This window comes from Salvia hispanica, chromosome 5, assembly GCF_023119035.1.
Source record: "Salvia hispanica cultivar TCC Black 2014 chromosome 5, UniMelb_Shisp_WGS_1.0, whole genome shotgun sequence".
NCBI lineage: Eukaryota > Viridiplantae > Streptophyta > Magnoliopsida > Lamiales > Lamiaceae > Salvia > Salvia hispanica.
In genome coordinates this window covers 22,884,619-22,905,134 of record NC_062969.1, presented here as the reverse complement: position 1 = coordinate 22,905,134, position 20,516 = coordinate 22,884,619, and the positions used below count along the sequence as shown (strand labels likewise).

At 34.2% G+C, this 20,516-nt stretch overlaps 3 protein-coding genes across 5 annotated transcripts; 1 reads left to right on the top strand and 2 right to left on the bottom strand.

The window, feature by feature from the left end:
• The first annotated feature begins 134 nt into the window (after positions 1 to 134).
• LOC125188117 (glycosyltransferase BC10-like) lies at positions 135 to 4,687 on the top strand. Its single transcript, XM_048084859.1, has 10 exons — positions 135 to 518; positions 986 to 1,084; positions 1,616 to 1,716; positions 1,799 to 1,870; positions 2,733 to 2,823; positions 3,084 to 3,164; positions 3,549 to 3,611; positions 3,722 to 3,844; positions 3,997 to 4,035; positions 4,133 to 4,687. Exons 1-10 carry the CDS (start codon positions 135 to 137, stop codon positions 4,259 to 4,261), a joined length of 1,182 nt encoding a protein of 393 aa, XP_047940816.1. The 3' UTR covers positions 4,262 to 4,687.
• Positions 4,688 to 4,855: 168 nt separating this feature from the next.
• LOC125188118 (oxysterol-binding protein-related protein 4B-like) lies at positions 4,856 to 8,866 on the bottom strand. Of its 2 annotated transcripts, none has more exons than XM_048084862.1 (7): positions 8,743 to 8,866; positions 6,770 to 6,934; positions 6,440 to 6,685; positions 6,206 to 6,302; positions 5,691 to 5,982; positions 5,493 to 5,595; positions 4,856 to 5,236 (listed from the first exon to the last, which is right to left on the bottom strand). In XM_048084862.1, exons 1-7 carry the CDS (start codon positions 8,743 to 8,745, stop codon positions 4,982 to 4,984), a joined length of 1,161 nt encoding a protein of 386 aa, XP_047940819.1. In that variant the 5' UTR covers positions 8,746 to 8,866; the 3' UTR covers positions 4,856 to 4,981. The 2 variants fall into 2 exon arrangements, with proteins under 2 accessions (XP_047940819.1, XP_047940817.1); XM_048084860.1 differs by having other exon boundaries at positions 6,770 to 6,937; positions 8,743 to 8,829.
• A 1,143-nt stretch (positions 8,867 to 10,009) lies between these two features.
• On the bottom strand, positions 10,010 to 15,301 carry LOC125188097 (subtilisin-like protease SBT2.6). Of its 2 annotated transcripts, XM_048084835.1 has the most exons (12): positions 14,943 to 15,300; positions 14,690 to 14,801; positions 14,245 to 14,477; positions 13,452 to 13,596; positions 12,945 to 13,339; positions 12,622 to 12,717; positions 12,441 to 12,513; positions 11,918 to 12,203; positions 11,501 to 11,826; positions 11,133 to 11,400; positions 10,766 to 11,047; positions 10,010 to 10,692 (listed from the first exon to the last, which is right to left on the bottom strand). In XM_048084835.1, the coding sequence occupies exons 3-12, from the start codon at positions 14,430 to 14,432 to the stop codon at positions 10,286 to 10,288; spliced, it is 2,466 nt and encodes an 821-aa protein (XP_047940792.1). In that variant the 5' UTR covers positions 14,433 to 14,477; positions 14,690 to 14,801; positions 14,943 to 15,300; the 3' UTR covers positions 10,010 to 10,285. The 2 variants fall into 2 exon arrangements, with proteins under 2 accessions (XP_047940792.1, XP_047940793.1); XM_048084836.1 differs by lacking the exon at positions 14,690 to 14,801 and having other exon boundaries at positions 14,943 to 15,301.
• Between the last annotated feature and the right edge of the window lie 5,215 nt (positions 15,302 to 20,516).

Below are 20,516 nucleotides of genomic sequence, written 5' to 3'. Positions count from 1 at the left end.
GCAGATCCATTGTCCTGCGGTCTGCTTTAGGCGGATAGGACAAGGTTACTCCTGTTCGTTTTGCACTTTGAGGAGAGAGGTGAAAGAATACACAAACTATCTGTGGGAGTGGACCCGTGATGCATAATTTCTAGATGAAGTCGTCTCCGGCATGGCGGCTCGGCATTAAAGACATGCAAATAATGCCAGGGTCTCGCCAGCGTGGTCCATTGAGAAAGCCGACATGGATTATTGTATTGGTGTGTTTAGTTAGTTTGTTCCTGGTTTTTGCCTATGTCTATCCACCTCAAAATTCAGCAGCGTGCTATGTTTTCTCATCTCGTGGTTGTAAGGGAATGCCTCGTTGGCTTCCACCTTCACCTGTTAGAGAACTTACCGATGAGGAAATAGCTGCCCGTGTCGTAATTAGAGATATTTTGAACATGCCTCCTGCTATACAAACAACGCCAAAAATTGCATTCCTATTTCTCACACCAGGTGCATTGCCATTTGAGAAGCTGTGGGATAAATTCTTCCAGGTATTTAATTTTTGCTTTACACTGAAATGGTAATTTTGAAGGCCTTGATAATTCACTGCTTTTGCATTATCGTCTATCGACTCGTTGAACTCTTGTTGCAGTCTGAGTGCCACTTGTAGAAATATTGTATGGCTAGATCACTTAAAATATTAATGAGTTTATGACTTTTTGTTGTTGTTATCTCTGGAAACCTGAGGGTTGGATACCATGGCAGCTTGATCTTTTATTACTGTTACCTCACAATGTCTTTGCCTAAATAGAAATGTAGCAATATCAGTTATCCTTCTTAGGTGAAGCGTGAAGGGCAGGAAAGAACATTTTCCAATATGTTTTGCTAATTGTAGTGCTTTACTTTGTATTTAAGAACATCTTTACACATTATACTGCTTTACTTTGTTTTCTCGGCTACAGCAATTTTCCATCAGCTGACATTGAGTATGTTAACAAAGTTTTACCCAACCTTGCAGGGTCATGAAGGTAGATTCTCTGTCTATGTACATGCATCCAAGGATAAGCCTCTACATTTTAGCCGTTACTTTATCAACCGGGAAATTCGTAGCAGCTCGGTGTGTTCCTTGTTTCTCATTGATTTTTGTTCATATCAGTTGGGTCATTAACAAATGTGGCTTATGTTTTATAAAAAGGGTTGTAATGAACAGAACAACTATCCACACATGAGGGTGGGAAGTGTACTGGTTAGGCTTAAGAGATTTCATGGCAATCTTGTTCTCACCACCATTTCATATGTGAAATACTTTTTAAAACATTTTTTTTGATTCCCTAAGTAATCAATAGTGTATATTTGTTAGACACGGTTCCAGCTGTGCATTGTGCTTGATCTACTATGGGGAATCAAGAATTATTGTCAGTTTCTCAGTAATATGTGTACCAGATACCAATTGATACTATTTCTACCTAATTATTTTTTTCTTTGGTTACTTAAAAGGAATTGTGGCACTTAGTAAGATTCGGCAATCTGAAAGATTTATATTGCTGTACTAACTAAATCAATATTTGCTAAGCTGTCATCATAAATCTTCAGGTCTAGTTAAAAGTTTAAAACTCTAGTAGAGTCTTATTATGCTTATCGTTTGTAGGTAGTATGGGGGAAAATATCAATGGTTGATGCAGAAAGGAGGCTTTTAGGACATGCGCTGAAAGATCCTGGGAACCAACATTTTGTACTGCTTTCTGACAGGTTACCACAAAATACTTTGTGAAATCATTTTTCTTACTCAAGGAATTCATTTTTACTGATTAAGATTTTCCCTCAAATGCAGCTGCATACCACTTCGTGATTTTGATTTTGTGTACAACTATCTCATGTACACAAATGTGAGCTTTGTAGATTGGTAAGTTTACTATTTTGGGTTCGCCCAACATCTTTTTTGTGCTAGTCTCTTTAATTGGCCAGCTTCTCTAGTGGGTTTATAACTTAGTTACATTGTTAGATCTAAATAGGTACTAGAGTTCAATGAATTGATCAGATGTTCCGCTATGCATTTCAAGCATTTGAGAACTTTGACAATTTTTTAACATTGATATGCATTTGAAAGGATATAAACACACCAAAAATTGTTGAGATGGAAATGAAGCAATTTTTTAATGATTATGACCAACCAACGCGTATTTTAGGTAGTTAGAAAGCTCCTGACACCCCTTCTCTATATTGACATTATCTCTACAATCACATAAGATAGAGTTGATAAGGTTTCTAAAGTACTCAGAAACATTTTAATTGTAGAAGACTTCTCGTAAATTTGGCATAGCTGGCAGACCGTGTAGATTTCAGAAATTACATCATTATTTAAGATGTCAAACTTTGGAAGGTGGATGTAATATTATAAACAGTAGGCTGTTCTTTTGAACTTATACAATATCATGGATATATACTCATGGCGATTATAGTAAATTTTTAATAAAAATATTTTATAATTTTCTTGGAAAACATTGTTTTCATCAAATTTACAAGAAATTACCATTCAGTAAAAGAATCCAGATGATTAAGTTAGTTTGTTCAGTAATGGTAAAATATGAAGGTTACTGTTTACACCCACCATGAGGGTGTTGTTTATACTTTCGATATCCTTATTGGTTAAACTTGAAGCTTTTGACTAAAGTTTATTATCGAACTGCCATCGTTACAATTAATGGTATCATTGATTGAAAGTAGATATGAGAGGAAGGAGCATTATTAATCCTTCTTTTGTGCAGCTTTGAGGATCCTGGTCCTCATGGAAGTGGCAGATACAGTGAAAATATGTTACCTGAAGTTGAGAAGCAAGACTTCCGTAAGGGTGCTCAGGTGAATTTCTGCTTTCAATTAACTTGAGAATACAGTCCTAATAAAAGCAAAATCATGTTCCTGGCTGAATAGGTCTAATAAATTAACTTTGCTAAATATCTAATGTTCACGATAAAGTAATTGAACAGAAATTGATTGTTAATAATTAATTTTCCATGTCCATTTATGTAATCTGGCTTCATATTTATCTTTCTGAGAGCTTGTTTTATTGCATCCATGATTCGCCTATGGTTGATATATTTACTTTTTGAACTATGCAGTGGTTCACAATGAAGCGGCAACATGCTGTTATAGTTATGGCCGATAATCTATACTATTCCAAGTTCAGGGACTATTGCAGGGTAACTGAGCTAATACTTTGTTTACATTGAAGTTTTGATCAATAGGTTATATGTTCCATAGATATTGATGAACATTTGGATGTAGATTTCCTGATATAAGTGGCTTAGACATGCTGTGTATATGCTCAAAATGGACGGAATCTGAAATTATTTTGTGAATTAATGTTTGTTCTAAAATCTGTAAATTTGTTAATATGAGCAACTTCAGGAGATAAGAAAGTATTCCTGAAGAAAGTATTTCCAATTTGTTTTCAATAAACGTAGATAGATAGCTGCAATTGGCCTTCAGGATATCCCTTTCACTAATTACTAGCTGTCTCAACTGTTTGAATATAAGTTCATTTTACTGAGTGACTTCTGCCATTTATTTATTTGATTGAACAGCCAGGCATGGAAAAGGGACGCAACTGCTACTCTGATGAGCACTATTTGCCCACTTTTTTCTATGTGAGAACCATTGCCCTTTTCTCGCTGTGGTTATATCTGTCTTCAAATTTCTCCATCCTTTGCTTTTACTTCTACGTTTAATGTTTGAGCAAGTTTCCGCCTCATTTCAGATGCTTGATCCTGTCGGAATAGCCAACTGGTCAGTAACACATGTTGACTGGTCTGAAGGAAAGTGGCATCCGAAGTCGTACAGGGCACTGGATGTGACGTATGACCTGATGAGAAATATCACAGTATGTCCTTTTAAGTATTCATCTTTATGTGTACGATCGATTAGATTTTCCAGCCTTTTGTCTAGCATTCTTTTAGATATCTTTTGCAGTCTAGGTATGATTAGCTAAGAAGTATATACACTGATACCCTTCGTTTCTAACTTCTGTTGCAGTCCATTTCAGACAGCGTGCATGTTACAAGTGAAGAAAAGGTCAGTTTTAATATTCTACTGCAATTGGCTAATGCTACGTTCCACTTCTTATGAAAATAATCGAATCAAGTCCAACTAATTGGCTTATACAATGCAGAAGCAAGTCCAGATCACACCATGCCTGTGGAACGGGAATCCGCGTCCGTGCTATTTGTTTGCAAGGAAATTTTTGCCCGAAACCCTTGACAACTTAATCCAACTCTTCCCCAATTATACGTCTATATGAAAGAGAGATGACTTGAGTACCAATTCTTTGTGGATTCAAGCGCATCACACCCTTCGTCCCCGTTTCAGTTTTAACTTTCTGCTCTGGTAAAGCACTGGCTTCTTTCGGATTGCAAGCGCGGGTAAGGTGGCAGAAAGTGATGGGAAGTCGTTGAAAAGAAACTGAAGGCGAAGACAAGGCCGGTGTTGCCTCCTTGGGGACAACCATTTGTTGTTTAATTTTTCCCTCCATTTGGGCTATTTTTATGTTATACATTGAAAAACTCTGGGGATTTAGGGCACTATCCTTCCAGCTGACCTTTTGTATAAGTTGGATATCAAGTTGCAAATATAGCCTTGGCAGATACTCTCTCTCTCTCTCTCATAGATTGTTTTGTTAAAATTTTGTCAGGTTTTCTATATAGAATGAAGAGATTTTAATTATTAATATTGTTGAGTTAACTCGTTTGATGTTTTTAAGTAGTGTATAATTAATGATATATTTATTCATTACTTATGTTTGTATTTGCATTTCTAAGTTGTGTTTCGCTCTTCATCTTGGAGTTTTAATTCATCGAGTTTTCACATTTCACACTACTGAGAGATGGAATTTCAGTTTCATCTCCAACCAAATTTATTACCTAAAACAATGTCATTGAATACTCATTAATATTCAATGACAAAAAGTCCACTACATAAATATTGCTTAACTAATCATATATTTTTCATTTACAAAGTGTGATCAGTCATTAACAACAATTGGAGCAGGGGCAACAACATTGTTGTTTGGTACACAATCCCATCCACTTTCCTTGCTTTGGAACACTCTAAAATGCTTTGGTATCCATTTTTCTTCTTTCAACTTTCTCTCCTTTGCAATCTCTCTTTGTCTCTCCTCAATCTCACTCTTGCATTCCCTTGCTTTGTCCCATCTCTTCTCGAGTATGGCTCGGCTCACTTCACTCCATACTAAGCTCGACTCACTAGTCGAAACTGCCTACACAGCCAACAGTTCATTATATATACAACATACCGAGAAATAGATCATATCCGACTATCTGAAAGGTCAAGATCCGTAGAATATTTTAGCATGTAAATTTTTTTTTAAATACAACAAAGTTTTCTTTCTAATTATTTTTCTCTTTCAACTAATAGGTTGAGATTAGACTTACCACGGCAGTAAGTGAAAAACTATTATTGATTTTTTTAAAAAAAAATTAGGGAAAAAAGAAGTAAGAAAACTTGCACTTTACCTTTGGATCCTTGACAATAGGAGTTTTTAATCCTGAAATTGTTTCTTTCGCATTGTAGATAGTTGTTTGCTTCCCATTTGCAACATCTTTCACCATTACGCTTCTAAACAATTGAAACAGATTTTTTGTGAAGATTAAGAATTTGACCAAAGTTCGGTAATTTACAGATATCGTTGCGCGTAGATTAAATGAAATTACCTATCCCAATGGCCATCGATGTCATAAATGGTCTCTGAAGTCGATGATCTAACGATCTTCCCCTTAATCGACCTATGCACCGAGGGTCGTGGCCAAAATGAGTTGCCTTTGTAACTAAGTTGCGCTTCAAGGTCAGTTTCTTGGCATCGGATTGTCACATTTCCTATCCATTCTACGCTCGAAAAGGGCAAGAATCTTATGATGAGTTTTGGAGAGTTGGCTACGTATGTTTCGTTTTTGTCGACCAGCTTTATCTGCCGTTTCCCGACCACTTCTGTCTCAATGTAACTGCCTACACGAGATGTCACATTTTTGAAATAATTCAATGTTTTATAGCTAGAACAGTGGAATAACTACGTGAGTGGAAAAAGTTAGTGAAGTGTAAAACTACTTATGCGAAATAGTAAAAGCAGATTACGACTTCTAAGTTCGGAAAAATTTAAATAGTAAATTGAGACGAAGGGCGTAGTATGTTTTCATTTTCGAAATGTACTTAGGAGGTTTAATATCTTTACCACAAAATTTCGGTATAGGAGATTGACACCATACGATTTCAATGTTGTGCTTCGCATCCATAGCGTGCAGCGCAGTTACCGGTGGATGATGTGACACCTTCATGATCAGGGACGGAGCCAAGAAATTATGTCAAAGGAAAAAATATATAGTAGTATGATTTTTTTTTTAAAAAATTTAAGAAGCATTTATAGTATGTGGAGAATTTATAAATTGGATTTTAATGCTCAACGTACCTGCTCTATGAGCACGTTGAGCGATCCTACCGAGACGTGGTGCGTCTCTCCAAGCAGCGGGTTATAAGGCGCGACGCCAAAGGGCAGCGGCCGCAGCGTGGAGATGCTCCATGCCGCGACCGCCACAAGTCTGCCGAGGGGCGTCTCCTCCTCGGCACACTTGCTCAACATGTCGGATCTCACGCAGTACACCGACTCCCCGTACAACTGCAGCTGCGACTTTGGAATGTTGAACTGCGGCGGCAGCTGTAGTATTATTCAATGAAACACAACTCAGTTGATAATAGTACTTTTTTCTGTAACCAATAAATCAGGAGAGAGAAAAGTTGCCTGGAGACGTGTGAGGTCAGAGCCGGGCCTAACGGCGGAAAGAAGGCTGAGGATCCGTCTGATGATGTTAGGCGTTTTGTAGTCGGAATCGGAGTCGTTGCCGTCAAGAGATAACGGCGCCGTTAGCACTACTCCATCCCTTCTTTCCAAACTCTCCTCTTTTACCTGCTTCATATCATATGAATTGATTTTTTTAAAATATGTAGGAATATCATATACTACTAATCTATATATATATATTGAATTCATTAATTGGACCTCAAATCATTGAAATGGCTAGATCAATTATTTTTGGTAAATTGTTTAATAATTTTGTAATCATAGTAAAAAAAGAACAAAAGGAAAGGGAGAAAGTGTGTTTGGGTTGTGAATAGAAATTATAAAAACCTTTGTTATTTTCCTAAAGTGTATTAGTTGAAGTGGGACCATGTGTATAATTAATTGTAGTTTATTCAATATATAATATGATTAAGGAACACATATTTTTTCTTGTATAAAACGATCTATTTATGCGCAATATTGTCGTTGTCAATAAATTTAAAGCATGACAATATATTATAACTAATTATGAATATGACAGCTAAGAAGGATAATTTATTATTTAATCGTCATAAAAGGGTAATTGAGTGGAAAATGCCGTTTTTAGGATAATTTTAATACGATATAAACGAGAATCTTTTTGTTCGTTTTCCATTGCTTTATGCTTTCCATGTCTTCACCTATATGTATCAAATATAATTAGTCTTGCTTTACAAATCCATTTATTTATTATATAGTACTATTCCATTTCCTATTTACTTTAAAAGCATTAATATCATATAAATTTCATTATTCAAACAATTTACAATTTATATGCTTTTTGAACATTAAATAAACTTAGTCAAATAGCCATAACAAGCTGTGATTATATATTTTCTCTTCACAATAATAAGTGCATTTAGTAATTCATCATAGTTTAACACTTTTATGGTATAAAAATACTATAGAATGAGAACTAGAAACTAATGTGAGTTATTGATCTTTATATAATTCACTATTATCACGAAGAACATAAAAGCATTATGATATATATGTATAGAGACAGCATTAACTATCTAAAAGTTAATTGTATATATTTAAAAGTAGTTTCCAGTTTTATGCTTCAAGTCAATATTTAATTAATAGATAGGCTATACTGATATGACTTATGAGGAAATGGGAAAAAATTAACTAATAATAGTAAACATAATATGTAAATATCTATCTGTATAAATTAATGATGAAGTATTGAAGTTGACTATTCTATGCATACGAATATATTAAATTATGATCTGACAAATTACCTATATAATAAATGTCATTCAATATAAATAATTAAATTAAAATTTACGCGTTAATGACGCGTGGAGGAAGCTACAGTAGAAATTTTCAATGTTGAATTTAATTTAATATAGTACTAGTGTCCAAGAAACTACTCCATAAAGTAAATTAATATATAATTGAATATATTCTTGATTCGAAAATACACAAAGTTGAAGAACCTACTTTATTCTTAAGATATGACAGAGGTATATTCAAATTCTTATTATCTGTACGAATATTGCCAGTATAGATAAACATACAATATACTCAAAATTATTTGAGATATCATGAAAATTAATATATAGCTTTATGAAAATATTAGACCATTGCATTAAATACCGTAAATTCACTATATTTGCAATTCAATGAAATTAATTGCACTATGATTCTTTGATCTCAAGAGATTTATGATTTGAATTCGAGACAAAGTCACAAATGCATAACTAAATAGTTTTTCCGGCCACCGGAATCCTACCGGGAAACCGCTAAACATTAGAATTAGCATATTAATGACCATTTTTTCTTTGCATGATTCTAAAATTATAGTAAAATTTTAACACACACATATATATATATTTATATATATACATGAAAATCAGAGAGAGGAGAGGAGAGAAGAGAGAAATGTGTACCATTTGAGGAGACTGCAATGATATATGCAAATGAAACTTAGAGAGAGAAAGAGAGAGAGATTTGAGGTTTGTGTTGTAAAGAGTGATGGTAAGGAGAAAATATAGGATTGTGCCTTTTTAAAGCCATTGCTTGATGCTTTCGATACATTGGAAAGTAAAACATTTCGTATAAGTTTTAGTAAGCTGCCCATAGAATACACCAAAACAACTGATTAATAAAAAAACTTTTAATTTAATATTAAAAGTTACTATATTATATTGTTGAGAATAAATTTAACATTATGTGAGCAAATATGAGTATCAAGTACTACATCCGTCCTTAAAAATTAGAAAAATGACATGAATTTTAATACACAGTTGATAAAGTAAGAGAGAAGAATTGATAAAGTAAAAGAGAAAAAAATGAATAAACTAAAAGAGAGGAAGAGAAAAAATAGTGAAAATAGAGTAGTGTTAGTGGATGGTAGAAAATTAAGAAAATAGTTATGTATTAGCTTTGAAGGAGGGAGCTAGGCTTTAATTTTGCATGATAAATTACCAATAAACTAGTACAATTAGTACAAATATATTTTTTCAGACCTAAGAATTAAACTTGTACAACTAGGTACATTAAACTAGCTTTGAAGGAGTACTATAATTTTTGGTTGATTTCTGATCATTTTCACTTAAATTTCAAAACCTATGAATTTATGGTGACTTTATACAGTTAGTCATTAAATATGTTGACATGTAATTGCTAAAAATTAGTTTTATGGGATAATTAAAAAGTATACTAGTAAAAATTTGATTAATTCATATAAAAATAATGAAATTGAATAATATAATAATAAAATTTTAATTTAAATAGTACTAATATTTTTTTCAATTTGCCGTCTCACATTGATAAGATAAAGGTTGGAATGCTTCTCTGCAGTGCCTTACCTTGAAGCCAACTTATAGAATTTATCGACGGTTCCTTCCTCTCTGAAAATTTATCACTTATTTCTATTTTTGTCCGTCATTAAAAATTTATTACATTTATTTTTACTATTTTTGGTAATGAACCCTACATTCCACTAATTCATTCTCACTTACATTTTATTATAAATCTAATAAAAAAAATAGGACTCACGTGCTACTAAATTTTTCAACCAACCACTTTCGATTACATTTCTTAAAATTCGTGCCGAATCAAATAGTGATAATTTATAAGGGACATATGGAGTACTATATTTTCATTGACAAATCCATTTTCAATTATTATTAAAAATGGATTATCTTGCCAAAGTCCAAAAATTAATAGTTGTATTATTACAACACATCCACTCAAAAATACAGCATAAAAAAGGATGTCAAGCCTACAAAAGCCTTTGTCCAAAGCAAGGCCACATTCTTACATGGTGAAGAAGAAGAAGAAGATGGGCATTCCACCTTAATATACCACTAATGTCAAAACTTATACTAAAGGGCAAGACTACAAGTCTCTACCCCCTTTGTACTACTTATCTATACATGACCCATCTATATATTTTCGGAGACGAAAAACACCCCAACATCACGCGCCCTATCGGTTATAGCCCATGGCCACGACGGGGATCCTCACCTTGTGCCCCCGGCTTCCCTTGAGCAAGACCTGGCCGAAGCTGTAGCCCCCCGTGACTGACCGGACTGAGAGCGTGATGGATATCTTTCTTGATGCGCCGGTTCTTAGGGTCATTGCTGGAGGGCTGGTCTCGATTGCCACTGCCGGGGACATCCTTGCTGATATGACGTACGTCTCCTGCTCTGCTACGTTCGTCACGGTTCTCGTCACTGTTTGGGTTCCCACAAGGTGTGAGATCGCGATTGAGGGTGTGTTCAGGTTCGATGGATGGCTGAGCGTGTAGTTGCAGGGCGTGTGCGTGTAGTTCATGATCTCGTGAGCATCGATCCCTGGGGTCGTGCACATGAATCCCAAGTAGTCTTCGTATCCTACAAGCAAAGAGAAGTCACGCGATTGTCCAAATTTGGGCATCGGGAGAGGAAATTCGTTAGTGCCTCGTACCTGCATTGAAAATCAGCCCGGGGTCTAGAGCTGCTCGGGGATTGACATGTCCACTTCCATAGTCAAAAGGTGTTGCAGGAACGAGCGACATGGTCTCGGATCCGGAATACTGTTGGGCTTGAAGAGGCCTCTCTGCCCGGTCAAGGGTTGTCGATGTGGTCATTAAGGCCGACTTGATAGCAGCGGGGCTCCAGTGAGGGTACTTCTGCTTCAAAAGAGCAGCTATTCCTGCTATATGAGGGGCAGCCATGCTAGTTCCCGATATCATCGCGAATCCTTCGCCTGCTTCAAGAAACGAGCTACTTTTATGATTTGTCACCTAATTAAGGAACACTATAAAGTGGTATTACTATGGAGAGAACTTCACCTATGTAATTTGACTCATCGGTTCCGTTTTGGGCCCAAGCAGCCCAGATTAGAGAGCCCGGGGCTAGAATGTCCGGTTTCAAGAGATCGGCATCTTGAAAACTGTAATCTTTGATGTTAGGTCCTCGAGCAGAGAACAGAGCTACTTGCGGAGCTGAATTGTGGAGTATGGGCCTCAGACCGTCCCCGATGCTTCCTACTGCCTTAAAGCTCTTTACTCGCCCCGTCCAGTCTCTAGATGTAGACACATTATAGTAGTCAATGAGATCCTGCAAGACGAGACCAGCCAATGACGAAAATGCAAATAAATGAGCTAATTCTTCGACTATTAACATGAAGAATTGAGTAGAAAGGGGGAGCATTAGTTACCGCTGACTTGGTAACATCTGTTATGAGGATCCCGGGAATGGAAACGGGGACGGGATCAAATTTTGTCCCTGGAGAAGCATTTTCAACTGCTAGGACGAAGCCAACTGCACCGAGGCTCTTAGCAGTCTCCGAGACTTTCTTTATTGAAGCAGTGCCAAGAACGAAATTGAAAGAATAACCACATAGAAGAATGTTCCCCTTCACCAAGTTCTTGTTCAAGACTTCGGGATGCTGGCAGTCGGAAGGGCTATATTTGGCCACAGAGGAATCTAGCAGCACGTCGTTAGCTGCAACCAAGGTGAATGTTCTATTTGCATGCGTAGCAGCTGCAGAAAGAGACGGCACAGTAAAATCCACATCAATTTGGAAAAAAAAAAGGTACAAAAGAATCTATAGTGGAATGTTTATATGACTTACGAGATAAACCAAGCCCGGCTAAAATCTTCCCGTTTCCCATGGTGAAATGATTCTTGTATCTTCGATCATCAACTGCAGCAGCTACAGTTGCTATCCAGGGGCTGTAGGATAGCAAGGTTTTGGGGAACGGACCTCCATTTCCGGCTGCTTGTACAACAAAAACTCCAGCTTTGACTGCTGAAAGAAGGGTAGCGTCGAAAGGGTTTAAATATGTGGTTTTCGTAGCTGCTGGAGGACTGTTGGGGCCCACCGAGAGGTTCAAGATATCCACACCATCGTGAACAGCCTGTTAAAACGTAAAGCTACTAGTCAATGGCTTACTCACAGCAAAAGAGTAATTGAAATCCAATAAAAGAGACTAGTGATATAAAATTTCAATTATTGAGCCTATATTTTGCTGGTTTGATATTAAAATTTCAGAGTTGAGCAAATTTATGGTAATATTGAGAAAAATATCTACTTGAAAACCAGACTCGGAATCGTTCTTGCTATACAGACAGAATTAATAGATGACTGAGTGTACCTGGTCGATGGCAGCAACAACATCGGCAACAAATCCACCGAATAATCTATATAGGGCTTTGTAAACGGCAATTCTACACAAAAAATGTTATATATCATTAAAAAGGATTTGGAAATTGAGAACAATCTGCGAAAGGTTGGTGTCATAACTCACACAAAAACTCAATAGTAAAGAACCTTACCTAGCTCGGGGTGCCATCCCACTTGCTCTTCCAAATTCAAATCCATGCAGCCGAACCGGAATCCCATTATTACCCGCAGCAATAGATGCTGTGTGACTATAAAAGATATTGTTAAATTAATGTTTTGAATTTGAAACGTATATGTTGACAAAATGCTAAGCTTAATACAGATTATCTAGTTTATAGAAAGCAAGAGGATTTCATATCTGCATAAGCAATCGCCAAGCAAACTTAAGCTCGAGTGCTTACGTTACAGATTCAATTAATTGTTTTGGAAATAAGAATAAAGCTTTTAAACAATATAAAAGTGCATTAAAACAAACCTTCCGTGTCCATCCCCATCAAGGGGAGAATCAAAATCAACATCTGCATTGAATGCACCAGCGGCTTTAGCCGCTTCTGCAAAATGTTGAGCTCCAACAATCTTCCCGTTACAAAAGTCTCTCTTTGTGACTGGATCCACCTCGCATTTACCTCTATACTTTGGAATTGGTCCATAAGGATCGGTTTTATGCGTTGCGAAACTCGGATGATGAGGAGATATTCCTGAATCAATAAAGCCGATCACAATATCCTCTCCAGCTCGGTCAAATCCGCCTCCAGTCGGCCACACTCCCGTTGGAAGTCCCAAGAATTGCGGGGTGTGGGTCGTGAGTTTCCTCACTTTCCAATCTCTCTCCACAGACTTCACTCCAGGCGCTCGTCTAAGTATTTCTGCCTACTAATAAGCTCAGGTGTAAGAAATACATGTAAAGGAGTTCCAGTGCTGATAGGCTCGATGAATAAAGAAAAAAAAAAAGCAAGGCCAAAGTATAAGAGCGGGATGTCACCTGCTCAGGTGAAGTATGAACTGCGAATCCATTTAAAAGATGACGGTAACTATAGAGTTTCTTATAGGTTCCTTCATCAAACAACATGCCGAGAAGCATATCATGCCTCTTTTCTAGATGGCTGGCATACGACGTGACCAAATCACTGAAACACAGAAAGAGAACACAATATTTTAGTTTTCAGGTTCGTATGTGCTCATTGATGTAAACTTAATCAGTCAGAAATCAGAATCAAGCAGGAAACCTCATACGAAGTTTACACACATGACACAACTCATTAAATCAAATGCGCCATACAAATGAAAAAGAGTTCGAGAACAGTGTGATCAAATCTTCCTATAGTCTCCCAACATATGACAGTTTTACTTGGAGTGTAAATATTCATAGTGTAAATTACTCCAAGAAAAGAAAGATATCACATTACATTCACAACTATATGTATATCACAAAGAAATTAATGAATGATGAATAATCTATACATCCAACACCTCAATTTTAGCATCATACTATTAAAAAGAAGAGCATCATCACATGTAGAAATTACAAAATTGGGTATAAATTCACAACAGGAAAAGTATGGTGAAACAACTCCAAACAAGTGGACTCAGAAACTTAACATATGTGTAAAAACTAGTTGTTTATGAATCTTTTATGATTTCTAAAAGTAAACCACAATACAATAGTCTCAATATTTTCAATGAAAATCAATTATTAGACCAACACCCGCTAATAATAGAGCAAAGTAAGTAAGTAAGAGATAATTGAGGTAAAAGAAAGGATGCATTAGAAGCACCTGGTGACATCAATCTTCTCATCAGAATCAGAATCAACTGCAGTGCCTTCGTACCCATTAACGCCACCTCTATAGCTTATCACAGGCTCGCCTTCTATCGTTACAATATATACCTCTGCTTTCCCACACACCACAACTCCTAATAACATTAGGATCAAGACACAACCATTCAACTCCCCCTTCCTCATTTTGCCCAAATTCCTCCCTACTCCACAAATCCTCGCAGATCGAATCTGTACATTGTTCATACACACAAAATCAACAAACACAGAAAAACAATGCCATCCAAAACAAAACAAATCAAGAAAATAAGCTGCAATTGCACATATGTACAATATCAATCAACTAAATCTCCCTTCTCCAAATAAAAGCTTAACCCCTTCACACACACACACACACACATAGTATACAGAAATTGAAATTTTAGGAAGAGACAAAAAGTTACCAGACAGATAAGTAAATAAGCAATGAATGATCCGAAAATGCAACTTGATGTTGAGATTGAGCTGTAACTTTACTGTTATCTCACTCACATTTTCTCCATGTGAATAATTTACCTACACCATAGGCTGATTTTATAAATAAATGTGTGAAGAAAGCGGTGGCATCAAGCAAAGAATCAGCCACAAAAACAATAAGAAACCCAAACAAAATCAGAAAAAGGGGTAAAACACAAAAAAGCTAAGATCTTTACTCACATTGATCCAAGAAAAGAATAAACCCCCAAATATTAATGCACAAAACCGCTATATGTTACTCCACTTTTTCGAGGAAACTTGAAGCAAAATGCAGCCAATCAAATTCAATCATGAAGAAGTAATTTTGCGGTGCTACGCAAGCTAAATTAGCTGAGACTGTAGGTCTTTGTTTCCAAATTGATGTATGCTGGATTGAATTTTGATGGTGGTGGGTGAAAAAGTTTGGGAGTGAGAGTGAAGTGGAGGTAGTTAGGGTTATACTGATTGAGTGAAATATATTTAATGGGGAAATTGAGAACAAAGGACGAGTCTTGATGATTCCATTAAACTATTGCTACCAGCTCACTCTGCTCCACCACCATTCTATCTTTCTCTCTCTCTCTCTCTCTCTCTCTCTATATATATATCTCTTCTTTTTGTTTTTCACAAGAATTCACATTTCAATTATTTTTTTTATTTTTCATATTTGTATGGATAATTATTGTTTATAAATTTATATTCTGTACCGATACATAACAATGTCTCTCAAGGCGGCCATGGTTATGCATCTGTACAAACCCCTTATCTCTTCGAGTTGAATGTGTGTTTGGACTCACTGTATTGCTTCATCGTTTGCGAAATATTGAAAAGTTGCAATATAATTTTTTCTTTAAATAATTATATAGTTAGTTAAAAGTCAATACGAAGTTATGATTTAAATGATACTCTAGGAAATTGTTTTGTACATGCTCGCGCACTTAGTCAACTACTATATCATTTGTAAGAATGCACGTCAATATATGTAGCATCAGAAAATTTTTATCATGGATAATTACTGAAAAAGTTATGAATTAGTTTTCAGTTTCAAAATTAAGAAATTGAGGAAAAATATTATCATAAAATAAAATCATTATTTATTACATACTAAAACAAAACACTTTGTTGTATAAAATCAATCATGATTATCCATTTAGCCAAAATGATCGACCAAATTGCTTCTCAATTACTAGAATAATGATGATTTATAACAAGGTTCGTATCTATTTATTTATATTCAATCATGACACATGATATACGTGTGACATAAAAATAAATTACATAAATATATAGCATACAAACTAAAGAACGTATTATCACGTATTATCACATAGTGGGGAGTGATCAATTGCTAACTTATCATTTAATTGCTAACTACAATTAATTTAAGACCATATAATTTTAAAAAACGTGTGGTCTACAATTTGCCATGTATAATTTTCATTTTTATTAATTAAATCGAAAATTTTTTTTAAAAAAAAACGCCAAATTAGGGTTTTGGATGAAAATGTCAATATAGTGTTTCGAAAATATCAACACAATGCTTTGAGATTGTCAACACAAATTTAGGATTGACATTGTATATGCTTTATATTGACATATTATCTTAGCTGTATTGACATTAGCACTGTGTACGAAAAATACGAAAATTCTAGATTTTTTTTCTCAAATTTTGACGTCGGAACATATGCATGTAGTATATCGTTGGAATCCTTATAAAATTATCTTTAATTTGATATATGTTATATGAATTTAAAGTTTTGGGATTTCTTTTAAAAGTTAGTTATAACTAACTTGACATTAATATCCCTATTGATTTCTATTGGAATGAATCATATAGTCTTATTGACGTTTTTTGTTGATCGTATTGACATTTTATGGTTAATGATCTAGGCCTTTAATTTGAATATCTAATGGCTATTATTGAATTATAGTTGGCAATTAAGCATTGAGTTAGCAATATAACACTCCCCATCACACAGTAGTATTAATTTCAATATATATTTTAGTAGTAACATTTTATTTTTTGTGGCAAATTAATTTGGCTAAATGATGAATAAGTACTTCTTTACCACCGTAAAATGGAAGTAAAACTCAACGAGATTTCAATAGAGATACTACTAGTTTAGTCAATAAATACGTATACAATAAATTATTTCAAAAATTCAAAGTATTTCCGATAATAAATTGTTTCACATGAGATTCATTAAATCCTAGCTAGATGTAAAACAATGATGTTGACCTAATTAATTAGTAGCCATGGAACATAAAGGCGACAAGCAACGCGTTTTGGTTAGTGAATTTTTGGTATGGAAAAGATGAACAATCATTTTAATTGATTGCTTTAATTATGGTGGTCAAGTTTTTTGTTGTCATAATATTATAGTCCTCGAGATTAGGTTCATAGTGCCAATATGCACAAATATAAAATATTATTTTTCTTACACAAATTATTAATTATGCAAAGCTATGCTATTAGGCTTTCCCATTAACTTTAGGTAGGCCATATTAATTAATTATATGGTCAAAGAAATTTAATAATCAGATGAAAAATACTTTCCTAGCTGCGTGACATTAGATTTATTGGGCTCATCGGATACCATAATTATATCATCATCTTTTTGCCAATTAAAAGTAAATCTATGATTTATTTCATTTCAACTTTATCTAATTTTGCATTTTTATCTCACAAGATTTCGGCTCCATATATAGAATACCTCATCTTTTCCACTTTCTTCTCTTTCGTCACATTCTCCTATTAGCCCCTACAATTAATATTTCACTAATTAATAAGTAAACACATAAATTTATTAATTAATTCATTTTTTGTGTAGGTGGTCAGATCCATTAAACTACATTTTGTCATATTGAAAAATACTTGAAATAATACTTTTAAAGTAGGTAATATCATTTATTAAAGTATTTTGTATTAGTTTGTATGTACAGAAGTTATTAATTAAAAATCTATCATAAATAACTCTGCAGAAATAGCATATATAATTATTATTAATAATTGAGATCTTGTTTTTTCTATTTTTCCTGGGGTACGATTGCACCGTTGCATTATTTGTAATATTATTTGTATAGAACTATAGATTGAAATCTGTAAACAAAATACTATCAAATTAATATGGGTCAGGGTACATTGAGACAGACCGGCAAATATAAGATTAAACTATTTATATTTAATATTTGTACAAATGTTAGAACACCAAATGCAACATATCAGTGACCGTTGCTCTCATTAATTTCTCAATCAGATCATGCCACAAATATTAAACAAAAAAAGTGTCATTTCAATTTCCTATTAACATTATTTATAATTATCGTACATCCTCGAATAATTGAGCTAATTTAATTCTATGTTCGAATATTTCAATACAAGGAGTAATATTTTTAGCCGTTAATACGAAATAGATGTGCTGGAAACTCGAGTAGCTCTCTTTCATGGATGATATTTGTTGTAGTTTATGTTGAAAATCATAATACAGTCGGATTCCCCTTATCCGTACCAGTTCTGAGCTGATCGTTCGATGCCCGGAGAAGGCCCCCGAAGGTATAAGTATTGTACTTATATAAGGTGTGTTGTTCGATTACTTTAATAATATTATAGCGATACGAGGTAAGTAAGATTGAAATGTGAAAAAAATATAAATGATTTGTTAGGAATGGTAATTTTGAAAACGTACATACATAGTTACATGCATACAAGTGGTTACGGAGTAATTTAATAAAATATCTTTAATCTTTATAATGCATAAATATGAGGAGTTTGAATTCTTTCAAAAAAAAAAGTAAATGGTAAAACTGTACAAAGGCTAAGATTAATTTTGTTGGAGTGGTAGCTATGATTCCTTATGACGTAATTATTCATATAAGATTATGATGTGAGTTTCAATCTCATAAATCGAATATGATACATTTTGGAGTTCCAATCTTCCAAACAGAACGACCCCTAAATGTATGGACTAATTATCTACGTAAAGATAATGAACTCAAGTGAAATTTATAATTAAATACGTTGATATTATCTCATTCCTATCAATGATACGGAGAAATAATAAGAAACAACCATTTTCTTTTGTTGTGTCATACATTATCACTTGAAAGACGACTGACCCTAATTCAGATTCATCGACAATATGAACCCAAGTTTTGCTTCTTTTTTTTTTTTTTTTTTTTTTCTGGTTATCATTCGTATTCAACAATATGTATTAGTATGTAATATCATTTTGTGATTCAACCGTTAAATTTCAAGTGTAACTATTTGTATTTTGATTTATCGTGCGAAAGTTTTGAGTGGTATTTTTTATCAATTATAAATATGATTATTGTATAATAATAATAATAATAATAATAATAATAACAATAATAATAATAACGACGACGACGACGATGTAGACTAGTAATTAAGGTTGGTTTTGAAAAATACTAGCAGGATACTATATAACATTTGAAAATGAAAACTAAAAAAAAGCTAGCTTTTCATGTATAGGCAGGCAGCTCCATATATTTGATACAAATTGAAAGAATGCATTAATTCGTGGACCCTTTATGCCATAAATTCTTCATTTATTAATGGAAACTTTAGTCTGGAAAATTAGATTAAACTTCATTATCATTTATGTAAATAATGTAATATAATATGGTTATTGGATTTTGAAGAGAGGGAAATTAATTTTGTCGCAAACGGTCACTTTTATCTACATGTGAGGGATGCTCCCACCATAATTGTCGTATTCTTAACATTACATGTGATTTGTAAGACCAAACTTTGTGGCACATGCCCATTTCAAGATTCCAAACACAACCCTATGATAATAACACTTTAATTTGTTTTTAACCTTAATAATTTTAGGTTTTTATTTACTCGTACCTACGTATATACACTGTAGCAGATACAGTGAAGAAACTTGTCACTAGCGTCAAAGGAAGAGGCGGTGCAGCAACTGTACCCTTATAATAGATGACGAACGAATAAGAAAAATGAATCCCAACTCTGAAGAATAAGGTAGATTTACACTACAAACTCATCTTAAAATAGATTCTACTAGAACATAATGATTTCGTTGTGAAAAATTATGAAATGAATTTACTGTAGATTTTTACGAACTAAAAATTGAAAAGGGTTTCTTATTTTTATTTTATCCAATCTCAATCTAAGGCCATTGGTTATATAATTGTAAATTAAGTATAATCTCATGTATATAGATGATATTATTTATTTTATATAAAGTGGAATATAGAGGCTCTTAAATGAAAGCACTATATAATTTTTTGTAAGTACCCAAAAATGGTTGTTTTTATTTAATTGGCTTGGTCGATGGTCACACTATGGCATATTTATGTGAAAAGATATATTCTATATATAGAGCTAAATAAATGCAAGGCATATATAAGATGCTACAAATAAGTTGGATGAGGGGCATGTGCTAAGATAAGTGGAGTGTGACAGATGTGGCAATTGGTTAAGTACTTGATCCATGTGCATGTCCACCAACATTCAACCCTAATAATTTTAGAAAAATAACCAATTTAATATTCTTTTTAATGCGATTTGTGGACAAATTAGCACACGAATTGAAGTAGATTTTTACCCAAAATGTACTATTCGACAGTAATTGGGGTATTTCCTAATTGTAAGCGATATAAAATATTGGTATTGTTTAATGCATACGTGCACAAGTGATGCCACACATATACCTATTTATATTGCTTAATGTTCAAATATACACAAATCATAACTATGATTTGATTCTTGCACCTATATTATCTAAC

Bases quoted from the DNA above. Each gene is read 5' to 3' on its own strand.
- LOC125188117 (XM_048084859.1), top strand. From the start codon at position 135: ATGAAGTCGTCTCCGGCATGGCGGCTCGGCATTAAAGACATGCAAATA. The intron at 1,085-1,615 runs GTGTGTTCCTTG...TATCGTTTGTAG, and splicing joins GGGAAATTCGTAGCAGCTCG to GTAGTATGGGGGAAAATATC. The intron at 3,165-3,548 runs GTAACTGAGCTA...TTGATTGAACAG, and splicing joins AGTTCAGGGACTATTGCAGG to CCAGGCATGGAAAAGGGACG.
- LOC125188118 (XM_048084860.1), bottom strand. The intron at 6,303-6,439 runs GTACGTTGAGCA...CTGATCATGAAG, and splicing joins TCAACGTGCTCATAGAGCAG to GTGTCACATCATCCACCGGT. The intron at 5,983-6,205 runs GTAAAGATATTA...CATCTCGTGTAG, and splicing joins TCCTATACCGAAATTTTGTG to GCAGTTACATTGAGACAGAA.
- LOC125188097 (XM_048084836.1), bottom strand. From the start codon at position 14,432: ATGAGGAAGGGGGAGTTGAATGGTTGTGTCTTGATCCTAATGTTATTA. The intron at 12,514-12,621 runs GTAAGGTTCTTT...TTTTTTGTGTAG, and splicing joins GGGATGGCACCCCGAGCTAG to AATTGCCGTTTACAAAGCCC. The intron at 10,693-10,765 runs GTACGAGGCACT...CTTTGCTTGTAG, and splicing joins CGGGCTGATTTTCAATGCAG to GATACGAAGACTACTTGGGA.